This window comes from Pseudochaenichthys georgianus, chromosome 16 (assembly GCF_902827115.2).
Source record: "Pseudochaenichthys georgianus chromosome 16, fPseGeo1.2, whole genome shotgun sequence".
NCBI classification, from domain to species: domain Eukaryota; kingdom Metazoa; phylum Chordata; class Actinopteri; order Perciformes; family Channichthyidae; genus Pseudochaenichthys; species Pseudochaenichthys georgianus.
In genome coordinates this window covers 3,654,478-3,669,325 of record NC_047518.2, presented here as the reverse complement: position 1 = coordinate 3,669,325, position 14,848 = coordinate 3,654,478, and the positions used below count along the sequence as shown (strand labels likewise).

At 40.8% G+C, this 14,848-nt stretch overlaps 1 protein-coding gene across 3 annotated transcripts in view; it reads right to left on the bottom strand.

Moving 5' to 3' along the window:
- cep162 (centrosomal protein 162) overlaps window positions 1–7,647 on the bottom strand; it is a 48,720-nt gene extending 41,073 nt beyond the window's left edge. For 2 of the 3 annotated variants that reach the window (XM_034102428.2, XM_034102430.2), the window contains exons 1-3: window positions 7,515–7,647; window positions 6,153–6,261; window positions 5,737–5,854 (exon numbers count right to left, since the gene is read on the bottom strand). In XM_034102428.2, coding sequence (XP_033958319.2) covers window positions 5,737–5,854; window positions 6,153–6,212 — 178 coding nt within the window. In that variant the 5' untranslated portion in view covers window positions 6,213–6,261; window positions 7,515–7,647. Of the gene's footprint in view, window positions 1–5,736; window positions 5,855–6,152; window positions 6,262–6,913; window positions 6,969–7,514 lie in introns of those variants that run through there. The other variant, XM_034102429.2, reaches the window with a different exon arrangement.
- Between the last annotated feature and the right edge of the window lie 7,201 nt (window positions 7,648–14,848).

Sequence of the window (14,848 nt, the reverse complement as noted above, 5' to 3'; positions counted from 1 at the left end):
TGGCAGTAATTGTTTGTTTTGATTCCCCAAATAAGGTATGTGGTGATGCGCAACCATGTGACCATGATGTAGTATCTTTATAGCCTGACATTAGCTTTTTCGGCCAATTGCATCTACGCTTCAAGAATAATGAAAGTGGTTTAAGAACGTGGAGATTATCATGTTGAACAAAACGTGTGCACATCATAAATGATTGTGTGCCATATTTCTAAATCCAGAAAGATCCTATTGCTTTTTGTCGAGGGAGCCCTTGTGGTGCTAACTTCCAGGTCAGTCTACAAAGATACGTGATCACTGCACCTATCTGTTAACTCTACGTGTGCTTACTGAGTCACCAAGGCTTGCCTATTTTTCATATAAAAAACTACTAGTACTACAATTTGTTTGTAAGGAATAATACTGATCTGAAACCCGATTACCGTGTTGGGGATTCAGAACCTGACACAATCGAACAGATCATCATCATCATCATCATCATCATCATCATCATCATCACGTCAAAGAGGCAGCATTCATCTGATCAGGACTGTATTTGTATGCATTACATTTTACAGGTGTGCTCATGTTGCTGTTTTGTGCAAATATGCAAAGACTTTCTAGAAGTCTTTATACATGTGTGTGTCTCCTGAATATATCATTGGTAACGGGTCCATCAATCAGCTGTAGGTGGGTATTAATGTGGATGACCCAACAGTAGAAACTGCATACATCTGTGCTTGACTTGAGCCTTGATGGTTGAACAAACGATATTACCAAAAACAGAGTGTGCATAATGCACAGTCTTCCTTTCCTTTCTGTACACCCCTTTGAGTGTGTCCTTGTTGTCCATGTTGTGTCCTTAATAAACTAACTGGTGAAAATGTCACAATTTCCTTATGCGTCTTCAATTATGTTTAGATCGACAGGAAACGTACTCTCACAGGACGCAGTGCCCTGCTACTCTTGTCCCATACTGCCACCCGCTGTCTTTTGCTATGCATGCATTCTTCAACTTTGCTTTTGAATCGAATTCAGTTTTGCAGTTTATGAAACATTTAAAAATGAGGCTTTGTTTGAAATGTGAGGTAATACATGTTTTCTGTCAAATATGTGCAGTTGTTATGACATTTAAAGGTTGCATTCCTGCTATTTCATTCAATGTACAAAAGGCAACTAAATGGAATTACCAGTTCATCAGAATGTTTGAAAACACTTTTAAATACATCAATGAACACACAAGACTACTAGTTTTCATGTACATGTAGCAGGTGGAGAGACTATAACGCCACTACGTACAATATAAACTAAAAGCGGAGTGGAAACAATGAGACAAAGTTAAAAGAGGAGTACTATGTGTGCTAGTGAAGTCTGTCACTCTACCACTGAGGGACTAAAGGAGAACTACCAACAGGTGTGAGCTTTGAGTTCCGGTTACCATCTCCACTGTCCCTCTGGGAATGACTGTGAGAGCTGACTGCTGGAGGACCATCAGAGAGGGTGTCCTCAGGGCTCCTCTCTCCTGAATCACTGGGCAGAGTGGGACTGCTGCGGCTGCCTGTGCCATCAGACGGACTTCTGTGTCTCTCTACAGTTTGGCAAACCTCCGACACTGCATCTGTGTGAGTGTTGTCCGACTGAATCGGTTCATCAAGAGCTTTGCGGCGAGGTTTGGGGACCGGCTTATAAACGGGATCCGCACTGACCACTTCAGAGAGCAAGAGGAACAATAGAAAATAATATTGGAGCATGTAGATTTCAATCTGGAATAGATTTAGATTCAAGTTGGGGTGAACATTTGATTTTTTCTTCTGCATCTAAGATGCTTTACAGTCGATATTAAGCAGTTCCACAGAAATACAGCCTGTGAATGTCATGATGAAACCACTATCTTAAACCTATGCAAGTGACTCAAGCGTCCTCCTTAGTGTATCTGAATGTAAACAGAGCAGAGGTCATGACAGAGCAGGAAAGGAAGAACTGAGAAAGGAAAGGACTAAATGTCCTTCTTATTGTAGACATCATCTAATGGCGCATTTCCACTACAAAGCCTCGCTCGGTATGGCTAGGCCTCGTTAGGCCTTGTTAGGCCAGGCTCACTTTATGCTGAGTTTCTATTACAGTTTAGTAGCTGGGGCAGTAACTATAGTAACGCAGTGTAGGCGGATCCGTGACGTCATCTTCAATGCGAACCACAGAAAACCAACATCAGCCGTTAGCCGTTAGCTCTTAGCCCTCAGAGCTCACAGCTCCTCATATCTGTTCAGAAACTAGACAAAAGTGAAACAAGTACAAACCATAGACTGCCTGTGTCATGGCGAATACAGTCGCTGCTTTATTTATGTCTGTAGGCCGTTGTTGTGAGTGAGGACGGTCGGAGCATATATAACGTTAGCTTAGCCGATCTCCATTTAGGAAACACGCATTTTAAAGGCTTGTTCGCCTGCCGTCTGTCTGCAGACTTGTCAAAGCATTAATTCATGGTGTTTACTAACCGGTATCAGTATGTTGTTACTTCGGCATCATTTAGAAACGTGTATTACAATTAAATCACGGTAATATGTTCATCTTGTTGTAGTTGTAGCCCCCTTGCCAGCGGTTCTCTCTAGTTTAGCATGCTCAGCCCGACTCAGCCCGGTTGTTGGCCCGCTAAGAAGCTCGTTTTTATGGGGCCAGAAAAACTGTGAGTTGTAGAGTTCCGCGCTGTAGTGGAAATACTAAACTGTTTAATGTGGGACTTCTTTTCAACTTGCTCTCACCATTGGTGTTCTCGGGCTTAGCCTTTTTGGATTTGATAAATCTTTTCTTGGCCATCTCTGCTAGGGAAGAAGGAAAAACAGAAAGGAAAAGGCATGCAGAACAAGAGATGTTAAACAGACACATGCACATCTGGGAAAGATACACAGTTTTCTGAAGAGATGAACATGTATGTCGTGCCTGTGATATGGTACATAGCAGCAATGTGAGATATGGGTCAAACTAACCAAAGATGTTGGTTTTATAAGAAAGTTATCAGTAATCTTAATTTGAAGATAACTTTCTTAAAAGGTGCAATGCCTGGTCACAACCACACAAGAAACGGGTGCTAGGAGGGAAAGAATAAGCAACAACTCAACCTGCTGAAACGGAGTGCTGTTCTATATACCCTGCAAGGATATTATCTTATGTACTTCAGGTAAGACACAGTGTGTTTGCGCCATCGATGAAACAATCTGTGTCTGCTAGAACAGATAAAAGACCAACTTGAGTCAAATAACTCTGCTTACTCCAAACACAAGCATGTTGGGTTAGTGTGTTTCACTACTCGGTGAATATCAAAAGCCGCGTTCACACTGCGGTACTTCTCCCACAAAGGTTCATGCGAACTTAGTTCATGCGAACTCTTTAGTTCTCATGAACTAAGTACAGATCGCGTTCACACCAGAACAAGTCCCTGGGGGTGGATTAGGCAAATGAAGCCGCTGACGTCACTTCTTCTTCTTCTGCTTTGGGCTTACTGGCAGGCCGCAACCCACTTCACGGCGTATACTGCCGCCCAAAGTCCCCGGCTGGAAGTCCCCGGAGTTGGGGAAGGCTTCAGTAGAAGCTGCTGGGACTCCCAGCAGCTTCTACTGAAGCCTTCCGAGTAAATCGCCAGAACGCCGACACCTCCTCATCTCTACCGCTCCCATGTTTTATTTTGTGTTGCCATAAGTTAGTCTCTCTGCGTTTCTGCGCTGAGCTAATGCTAATGCTAATAATGCTAATGCGAGGATAATAAAATGGCGGCTTCACAAAACTTTTTGGGAGTTTTACGGGGCGTGGTTTGCAATCCGCCCAGCCAATCAGACATATAGCTCTTTTCTCAAAAAAGAGCCCCTCGAAAGTCCCTGCTCTCTAGCAGGGACTTTCGAGGGGGTAAAAAGGTTCGCATTAACTACTTTTAGTACCGGCTCTTTTTGGTGTGAACGCGATCATGAACTAAGTTCGTATGAACCTTTGTGGGAAAAGTACCGCAGTGTGAACGCGGCTAAAGAGGAAAGTTCAGGGAAAGGAAGTTGTTATGCAGGAAGCGGGGCAGACGGGACAATGCTATGAGGAAAAGACATACATTAAACCGTATATAGAAACCATCATGCATATGCTGGTATGATTGGATCATGAGAAGGGACTGGAGTCAGGAGAGATCAGTGAAAGGGCAAAGCAGAAGCATACAGGTCGCACAGAAGAACTGGGCAGAAAGGCGAGGAGGTACAAACTTGAGTTTTGGTATCATTGGAAAAATGTCTGATCAGCAGAAATAACTCCTTGCTATGTGAGAGGTATTATAGGCTTGCTTGTTTTGTTCATAACAAAAACACCGAATCCATCAGTCAGCTCATGGGCTCAGTTCTACCAATACACTCAACAATGTTATCGTAAGTCAATGCCTGAACACCCATCCATACATGTCTGTTCCAAACAACGTGTGCTGCTGCCAGTAATTCATATCCTAAGTGAATACACCATGACCTGAATACATCTTCATTTCTGTGTCATTAATTATACACTGCATGTTGTACACCGGGAACACATGAGCAGTGTGTGATTACGGTAGATTCTCAAATTGCACAGCGCTGCTGTTCCTGCGACAGAAATGACAATTGCTGCTGATAGCTGGGTGGCTTTGTAGCAGCTGGTTGTGTGTTAACGTTACTTAAAGGGCCCATGTCATGCTCTTACGGTTATCACCCGTCCCCTTGTGCGTTATGAAGCTTTTTCTGCAGAGCCACACACCCTCAAAGTACACCACGCTGATCTCCACTCACAGTTCGCCACACACTCACGCAACCAGGATACGACACCACTAATCCAGCTCACACTGTCCGCTCCTCGAGCCTCAAAGGGCGGAGCAGCGAGCCCCGCAACGTCCCGCCCACACGGCACCCAGACCCCACGCAGCATTCTCATCTGTTTGTTATTACTGGTGTCCTTTTCTGGTTGCTAACAAACGCCATGGTAACACATAAACACACATCAGAGCACAGTGGGCTCACACAGGGAGGGGGGGGGGGCAGGAGCTCCAGCAAGCCGTGTAGGACAGAGAGTGAATACACAGACTATACAGAGATGCTGTGAGAAACCAGTGTGACTTTGGAACATTGAACAATGTAAATCTATTCTAGTAGACCTCAACGATGGAACTATGATCAGTGGAAATGGCCGTGACACGGGACCTTTAAAAAAACTGAAAAAAACCCACTTGTGTAACTTCTATTGGAATAGTGCTGTGTTGACCAGATTAGCCTGAATCGTGGCCGGTCGCATAACTTCTGTCACGCCAAGACGGCGTTAAGTGTGACAATTGTCCAGAGAGAATTCCACAGGCAACTCTGTGCCTGTAATGAGTGCACCATGCGAGTACTCAAAGTGAACTTCGCCATGCTTTGCATTGCGACGCACAGATGCACTTAAAACAACAGAAGTATGTCAATTCAGACTCAGCAATGGTGTATCACCCACACAACATTCAGAGTAAGCTACTAAACGCGTGCAACAGGCTCCTTAAAATCACTTGTTTTCATCTGAAATTGCATAATATATCCACCAAAAAGAGGAACTGTACATCCTGCTGCATTTGGTCAAGACTACTTGCCAGCTGTATATTACAATTGTAAAATCCAGTAACAAACACTGGCACACCTGCAGCCAGTGACCCAGTGACCCATTGTCCTTGTCCGTGCCAGGCTAACCAAGGCGAACAGTGTGCAGTGTGATGGAGAATCCTCCCTTTATCATTACCTCTCACTGCTCCCCCCCCGCTGGGTTCCTCATCCGGCCGCCAGGACGCTTTTGGTTTCCGGGCCGATGTCTGGCTGCTGTTAGCACCCAGCTGCTGCTCAGATTCATCTGAAACAGACTGACAGGAAATAGGATTTAAGTCAGGGAAGTGCCTTCAAGATAAAACTGTTATTAAACAATATGTATATTAACAATACATACAATAATAAATGTACGAGATGATAAGCTAACTTAACGGTATCAGTCAGTTTGTAACTGTACAAGAGTACAAGTTTGTGTGGATTGGACCGATGGTGCCTTTCACTGAGCTGCCATGTTGTTACCACCATACAAGGTCCCTTAGTCCAACTACCTTTAACAGATCGCTATCCGGCTTATCTATAAAGAGTACCACAGTGAGTCGAATGATTCATTACCTCTTTCAAGAACAGCTCAAACTGTTCATCCAGCTGATCCTTGGTTAGTCTGTGAGACATAGCAACACAACTGTCCTCTCCATCAGCCAATGAGAACCCAGACAGCTGACTGACATAAGGACAAAAAGAATATCATGAAAAAAAAGTAAGAGAAATGTAAAAAAATACTGTGATGGGCTGAAATGATGCGTTATGTACAGGTATCATATTATTTGCACTTAATAACTCAAGTTCTTTATGAGAACAGTAAAGAGAGGGAGTGGGACTAAGGTGGCTCCAAACACATAACGCGATGATCACTGAATATCAGAATGCAGCACAGTGAGGTTACAGATTTCATACAGCTGACGCTTATAACTATTCCTGCTGATGCACATCCAATTGAGTCACCTGTGTTACTGTTAGAATGGCTATGCAGATATTATGTCAATATTATATTATGAAACTAGGTATCGCATTTTGCAAATCGTAACATCACATGATTTTCTTTTACTTGTTTTAAAGGCTGCATACAGTACAGTGGGGCAATATTCTGAACCCACCAGACTGTTCTAGCTAAACTATTATTTGCCTTTACCCATTAAGTAATTACAGTATATCCCATAACTATTGATTATGTATCAAACATTTGTGGGAGGACCAAAAGTCAACCCTACAATATTGTCAGTTTATAACTAGCTAGCACCTTCAGCTAGTAACACACATCCCAAGTGAGCGTCTGCCTTAAACTATGTATTAAGGTATCAGCATTAATAACATACCAGTTAAGGGGTCTTTATGAAAAGATGTTGACCGGATTTAGTTTAATTTGGCCACTTCTAAGCCAGACAACCGAGTGTTTATCGGGAGTGCTCATTATTAGTGACACTGTTTATGACCACTAAAAGGTCTTATTTGAATAATGGCCTAATAATAAATAAATAAAAAGAACACGCACAGATCAAAGAAAAGGGGGTGTTGTTATCGAGGCGACATGCAATAGAAAGAAAGCAGTGCAGTTTCCGGTGATAACTATAAAAATAAAACATGTTACCGACGTTATGTCATTAGTTATGCATATACATCGACATTAAAGTTCGGTTAAGTCTTCTCCCCACCTCCAACCGATAACAACATGATGTTTCTTGGTGTAGCACAAATTGTACTATAGATACGTGAGCGCACCATTTTTATTTTGAAGAAAGTATTGCCTTACTTCCGGTGTTTTACAGGATGATTGACAACGCTAGCTAAGTAGTTTATCTCCTTAGCGAGTAACGTTAGCTGGTTAGAAAAGTAAATAAACGATATGCTACTGCATAGATAAAACGCATTGCAATGTCCTCAGCGTACATGTATCAAGCTGCCATCCGCAGAACTCACATGAAAGACTCGACTTTGATAGAACTCTCTTAACTGGACACTTGTTCAAACGTCCTCCTCCTTAGTTTGTTCATTTGAGTATCTGGCAGTTCCCGCAACACCCAGAAGAAGGCTTCTCAGTTCTCTAATTTCCCCTCCTCGACTCCTATCCTCATGCCTTAGTCCCGCCCACAGGAGATGCGAGCGGAGGAGTCGAGGAGGGGAACCGAGGAAAGAGGAGTGGAAGCAGCAGGCGTTTAGAGAAATGAGAAATCCTCTCCTCTGAGCGGTCATTTTAAAGAGACGTCCATTAAGACAGGAGGCACAGCAGCACTCTGGTCGTTTCTCAATGTCGAGTACATTTTTTTTGTCTTCTCACAAATACCCCCGCCACACATTTACCGAAAAAAAACATTTGTATCATCTGTTGTAGACCCAAATATATTAAATACAATAAGAACTCATTCTCAAAAAAGATAAACGCCATTCTTAAAATGTATTTAAACGAACCATAGTTTCATTAATATTGATTAGAGTGCACAATAGAAATAAAATAATTGAGAGAAGAAAAAGAGATATGTTATCTATCAAACCCCAGTTAGATTAACATTCATTGGATTGCACACTTTGTTTGTGTGGATATGTAACAAATTAACATTTTAAATAGCACTTAATGACTGACTGCATGGAAATGACAATAAATGAAAATGTAAAACGAAAAAAGCGATCATGAAAACGTTTCCAATAAATGAATAAAATGATTTTTGACCACTTTGTTGTTCAGATATATCACATATTTGTAACTAAATGTGTGTAGGGGAGAGTGGGGTAAGTTGAGCCATTTTGTAGTTATGCTGTCCTCTAAGCAAGGAGAAATGACACATAGTACAAATGAAAACACACACCTATAATTCAGGATGTCTCCTATCAATGGCAATGATAATAATTCATATTTGATCAAGGGCAGTGAAAATATTACTTCTTTAAAAAAAAAAAGTCCTGTGTCTCAACTTGCCCCGGGTTAGGGGTAAGTTGATCCAGGTCAGGGGGTAAATTGAACCACTGTTCAAACCTGGGCTGAAGTCGAATAGTCCATTTAGCTTAGGAACCTTCCTAAAAGAGTGAAATGACCCGGAAGTCCCTCAGTGGTAGCCATGATAAGTGCCGTTCGAATTCTCTAGAATGATGAGAATGATAGGAAAGGAGGTTTCAAACTTCCTTTATAACTTCCTTTAGCTTAGGAACCACTGGACCTCCCTAACCGACAGGAGAAGCGAAAATGCTGCCCCACAATGCCTTGCAGCCGCAGCATTTGCCATCACTCAACAGTCGGCCGTTCACGGAAACAACCGATTATGACGGAGAAATTATATCATGAAAGTTACGGTGCTCATTAAGCATTTTAAAACATAGGTGGTAAGTTGCCAAAGTGCTTTGTTTTGAACGTTCATCAGTATTATAATCAAAAAGAGAAATATGAACGTTAGTTTTCACTGAAATGATCAAATAAAGTCAACATTTCACAGTCTTTACTGAGCTGTGTGGAGTTTGTTCAACTTCTAAAAGATGTTTGAATGGTGATATACACAGTGATAGATGTTAAGGACTAACGTTTATAATAAATACATTTGTATTGATTTTAAGATCTTTAGTTCATACAATCATACGTATTGGGATCATTTGTATTAATGTGGACCGGAGGGAGAGGGTGACGAGCATAAGTTTCACTTTCCTTTTTTATTTCAATTCCAACTTTGGTCATGAAGAATCTGTTTCTCTGTTGTCCACGTTCATAAAGCAAAGCAGCAGCATCAGAGCACGGTGCAGTGTCTAGATGAGTTTACAGTAGTCCCTCGTTCTTATTGAACATCCATGTTGTAGTCCGCTGTATAGAAAACTGTAGTTTCCATAGTTCCCCCACAGCAGCAGACGCACATTCATGACGTCCGCTGGCGCATCATAAACACGTCGGATAGTGAAAGTGCATTCGGATTCTCTAAAGTACCGCAGTCTCTTCTCCTAAGTCCTTTTGAATTCTCCTATCCACTATCCCTTAACCCCGTGACGTTTCACTCAGAGGTCAAGGAATAGACGATAGGGTTAGAACTTAGGAGCTGATCTCTGGACTATTCGACTGCAGCCCTGGGCATACCTGTTCAAACCTGGACATACCTGTTCAAACCTGGGCAAACCTGGACATACCTACAACAAATCTTAAAGGTAACTATAATCAATAAATAACAAACCAAATACAAGCTTAGTTTTTCAAATATTTTTAATATAAATTTCGATGTAATTGATTGATTTGTTTTAACATTTAAAAGGAAAAGTAATCATACAAATGGTGATACAATTTCATACATCTTACCAATCAAACACAGGGCAAATTCAACTTGAGATGTAGCCTACAATGAGCTCTTATTATCAACTTGGTCTACTTTCATTCATTTCTCCATTGAAAAACTGGCTCAACCAACACACTCTCACTCCCTAAGCGTCCAGGAGTGTCACAATTCACATGTTATGTCACGCTTGTAGTTTTGTCTGTGTTGGTGTTTTTCTTGTCTTTGGGTTTCCTGTCTTATTGTGTTAAGTGTTCACCCCCGTTTCCTGCCTGTCTGCTTTCTGTCTGTTTCCCTCCCTGATTACCCGATTGTGTTCACCTGTTGTCCTTGTGTTTCTCCTCCCCTGCCCGGCTGTTTCTCGTTGTCATGATTACCCCTTCTTGTATTTAGTCTTGTCTCGGTCTGTGTTCAGTGTTGGGTCATTGTTTGTTGGTGACGGAGTTCACCGGAGAGTGTTCTGTATTTGTCATTTATCCTTGGAATAAAGGGTTTCTCAAGAGTTATCTGCATTTGGGTCCTGCTTCCTTCACTCATCCGTGACAAGGAGCGACGTTTGGTCAGTGTCCGTGGCGTCCAGTTGTGACGCTCCTAGGCTCCTTCAGCGTCATAAAGGGACGCAAATAGCTTTCAACTGATTGCAATGTATTCCCATCTGCGTCGGGATTTGACGCTCATGGAAGCACGGCATTCGTTTATGTCGGCTGCCCTTAAAGGCAATGTGAGCGTCCATTCCCATTGGATAACGGAGAATTGTACACCCGGAAGTAAGTATTCCCCTTACTGTCGATTGATTTTACAGTGATATCTGCACTACTCATCGACTAAAAAACACCAGATTATCCTTGTTAATTACACAACATTGATTGGTTTAAATTGTGTGCAATGCTTTTGTATTTTTCCCCTTCGATTCGGAGAAACAAATATTTTTTCGGAGTAAAGGATGGCAGAAGACACTACACTACCCAGAATCCCCAGCTATCGTTTGGACTACACCATGTGCTCTGTTTGACAAACCCCGTTTTTTTTTTCACCATTCATTCCAATGGCTGGCGTCTATGTCACATGATCTTCAAATTTCTCCCTGCAGAAAAAGAAAACATGGCCGAACTTCGTTTTATTCTCGGTGGTAAATGCCTATTTTAAAGTTAGTTTGGCCATTAAAATGCGTTTTGATGTCATTTGATGCGAGAAATATTAGTTGTTATTTCAGATTATGTGTGCAGTGGATGTACATGATCTTTAGTTTGCTAGTTATTACGAAGTTTACTTCAGGAAATCGCGACGTTTTCATTGTTACCAAGGTGGTTGCTAGGGACGCTGCTATCGATATTATTTCTGTTGTGTAACTGTTTAATGGTGTTATCTTTATTGCTACCCCCTTCCCCGTCAATGTATAGTGTTGGTCCACAGCGCAAACATATTAGTTAAATTAGCAAAATCCGCATCTAAATATAGCCTACGTTATTTTCCCCTGTGCAATTCCAGTCTCACATCTCACAGCACATCGTCATTAACAAATACCGGAAACAGACAAAAAAAAATAATAATAATAATACTTTATTCCGAGTGTGCTTGCTTTTCTCTTTGAAAGTCATCACATACCGGCATTGTAATACACGGTTCGGCTGCATTAAATATTACATATCTGCCGTAGTTCTTTATTTATCTCCAGAGATCGGGCATCAGAATAGACCGGAAACTATTCTTTTACTGTTCTGTTTTAATTTCACAATAAATTAGTAGTCATATTTTGTTTTGATATTATTGTTTTTTATTAACTACTAGACCGCTGGGTCATGTTAAGGCCATCTTTTCTGTGTTGCTGTGGGGTTTTTTCCATCGCTTTTGTGTTACAAATATCAAAACAATAACAAAATAATATTCGTCGTAAACTAAACCAGAAACAGCAGTATATCTTATTTTGTTAACACTGTAAACTTGACAGCTTTTTAACCCAAACCACCTACTGGTTAAATCACGTTATTGCACGTTTAGAGTTTTTAACGACTGTTTAAAATGCCTTTTTCTTAATGTCTTTCATTTTTGTAAAGCACTTTTGAATGTGTTATATTTTATGAAAACATTTACATATTAAGAGTACATACAAAATAGTGGGAAAGTAGAAGGTCAATGATATAAATATAGAATAGAAAATATCAAGAAGATACTCAAATGATATCTAGAATAAAACAGTTTAGTGCCTGATAGGAGGATGTGCTAACTAATAAGGCTTTATTTAAACATTAAAGAATACTTTAGGTTAAGCTCTTCATTTAAATAGGAAAAAAGCGTTGGGGGTATCTAAATATTAAGCCTGACAAAGTCTAAATTGCATGGTTTGTTTTGGAACTTGACAATCAACTTTCCTGCAATGTTAACTATGTTGAAGCACTTATTTTAACTGATATTATACACATTAATTATAATCTTATGTATGTAGATGGTATAAGAAATGTGCAGAATACGACAGTGTAATGGTGGAAGTATACACACATATTGATAGATGTCTTGTAATGCACTGTTGAGGAACCTGTGACTCAAGTTTTTCATTCATTACATAACTACACTGTTGTGTATATGATATGTCAATAAACCTTAGAAAATCTTGAAATCTTGAAAGGGATGTGCAAAATAGCAATTATATACAGTCTTTAATAACTATTAGAGAATAACGAGTAATGAATATGCTTTAAACGGATCTGCAGATAAATATGTAGTCTTCTCAAGCACCAACTATCAAATATCTCGCCTGATTGTTGTCACTTGACAATCACCTTCACTGAATTTCACTCAGGTGTAACTAAAGTCTGATTTAAGGGTTGTTTATATTTCACATCATTAATCCAAATCTGTAAAGTAACACAAATAAATGTAGTGGAGTAAAAATACCAGGTTAACCTTAAAGAAAGCCCTCAGGATTATAAAAGACCCCCATCACCCCAGCCACAAACTGTTCTGTCTGCTGCAGTCTGGCAGGCGGTACCGCAGCATCCGGACTAAACCACCAGACACAGAGACAGCTTCATCCCACAGGCTATACGATTATTAAACACCTGAACTTAGAAACAACATCCATAACATTCATCTGGCTGCTACTTAGAAATTATTTATCATATTCCAATCACTTGTAGACTCTTATTGCACTATTTCACTATTTTTTCTGTGTAGGCCTGTTTTATTGCGTAGCACTGTTGGAGGAGCCTGTGACCTGTTTTGAATAGTGTGCCGTAGATGGGTTTCATTCCATTTCAAAGTGCTTTTTGACGCTCTGTGTAAACTTTGCGCATCCAATCACAGAGGTTGAGGACTGATCACGGGGTTTGTCAAGCTAAGCACATGGTGTAGTCCCAAACGATAGCTGAGGATTCTGGGTAGTGTAGTGTCTTCGGCCATCCTAAAACTCAGAAAAAACATTTGTTTCTCCGAATCGAAGGGGAAAAATACAAAAGCATTGCACACAATTCAAACCAATCAATGTTGTGTAATTAACAAGGATAATCTGGTGTTTTTTAGTCGATGAGTAGTGCAGATATCACTGTATAATCAATCGACAGTAAGAGGAATACTTACTTCCGGGTGTACAATTCTCCGTTATCCAATGGGAATGGACGCTCACATTGCCTTTTTAAGGGCAGCCGACACAAACGAATGCCGTGCTTCCATGAGCGTCACATCCCGACGCAGATGGGAATACATTACAATCAGTTAAAAGCTATTTGCGTCCCTTTATGAAGCTGAAGGAGCCTAGGAGCGTCACAACTGGACGCCACGGACACTGATCAAACGTCGCTCCTGGACGCTTGGGGAGTGAGAGTGTGTTGCTACGGGAACGTTTTGAGATTTCTTCAAATGCTGTTGCCATGGCAACACAATGCTCACCATGAAACACGGTTTTCTCATAACTTCAGTGAAAATACTCGAAATGGCCCAACACTTCACAGGTTTGGTAACGATGCAGCCATCAACACATCTAAGAGTATTTGGCTCTCCATAACTTCAGCTTATTTTCAGCTACAGAAACCATTCAAATATTAAACTATTCAGCCTGTTCAGGAATCGATGGGAAACCTTCAACTTTTTAAAAATATTTTATACTTTTTGAAATATTCAGCTTTTTAAACTTTTTTTTAACATTGAAGTCAATGGGAGATGCCTTCAAATCCTGTTTCCTACACCTACGCGCCAAATGCATCTCCTTCCACATAATTTCAGCCAGACCCTTCATTCCAACTTTCAAATGACCACAAGACCTTCAGCTATAAAACTTGATACTTTTGATATCTTTTAAACTTTTGAGATATTGAATTTAGTTTGGAGCTTGGTAGAGAGGCCTTTTTCAGATTTTACATTAGAGTGGATGGAGCAGCTCGTTAACTCTAGAGTGCTTTGATCTCAAAACAGAGTGCAGGAGAGCTCAAAATTCTCCCCCAAAAATGTTTTAAACTTGCCATACTTCCCAAACTCTACACTCCTCAGACATATTTTTTCATGGAAAACGTAGGAAAACCTCTCCTAGGTTGAAAAATAAAATAAGAAAAGATATTAGACAAAATGCCTCTTGAGGGCATGAAGTGACAAAAACGTTCAACATTCCTCCATTGAAGCCCATTGTAATTTCAGGCAGATATTTCCTCACGGTAGCAGCCGCACACCTTTAGTTAAACTGCCAAAAAGGCCACATTATTAACCCGAAACTACACAAAAATTACACTTCAGATACTCAACTTCGTTGACATGCTTCACGTTTTGAAATTTCACAGATATCTGTTACGGTTCTTCCACAAAACGTTCACATGTAAGAGGTTTATCTCTCATTCAGAACAATGGAAACCTGTGATCTCTACAGAGCTCGTTAGCTCAACTATAAACACCTGTGTAATGGAACACGATGATGTCATCACTCCAACTGACATGCAGCAGACTTCAACAGTCCAGCTGTGAAGACATCTTCGGGACAGTTTTGAGATTTCTTCAAATGCCGTTGCCATGGCAACACAATGCTCGCCTTGA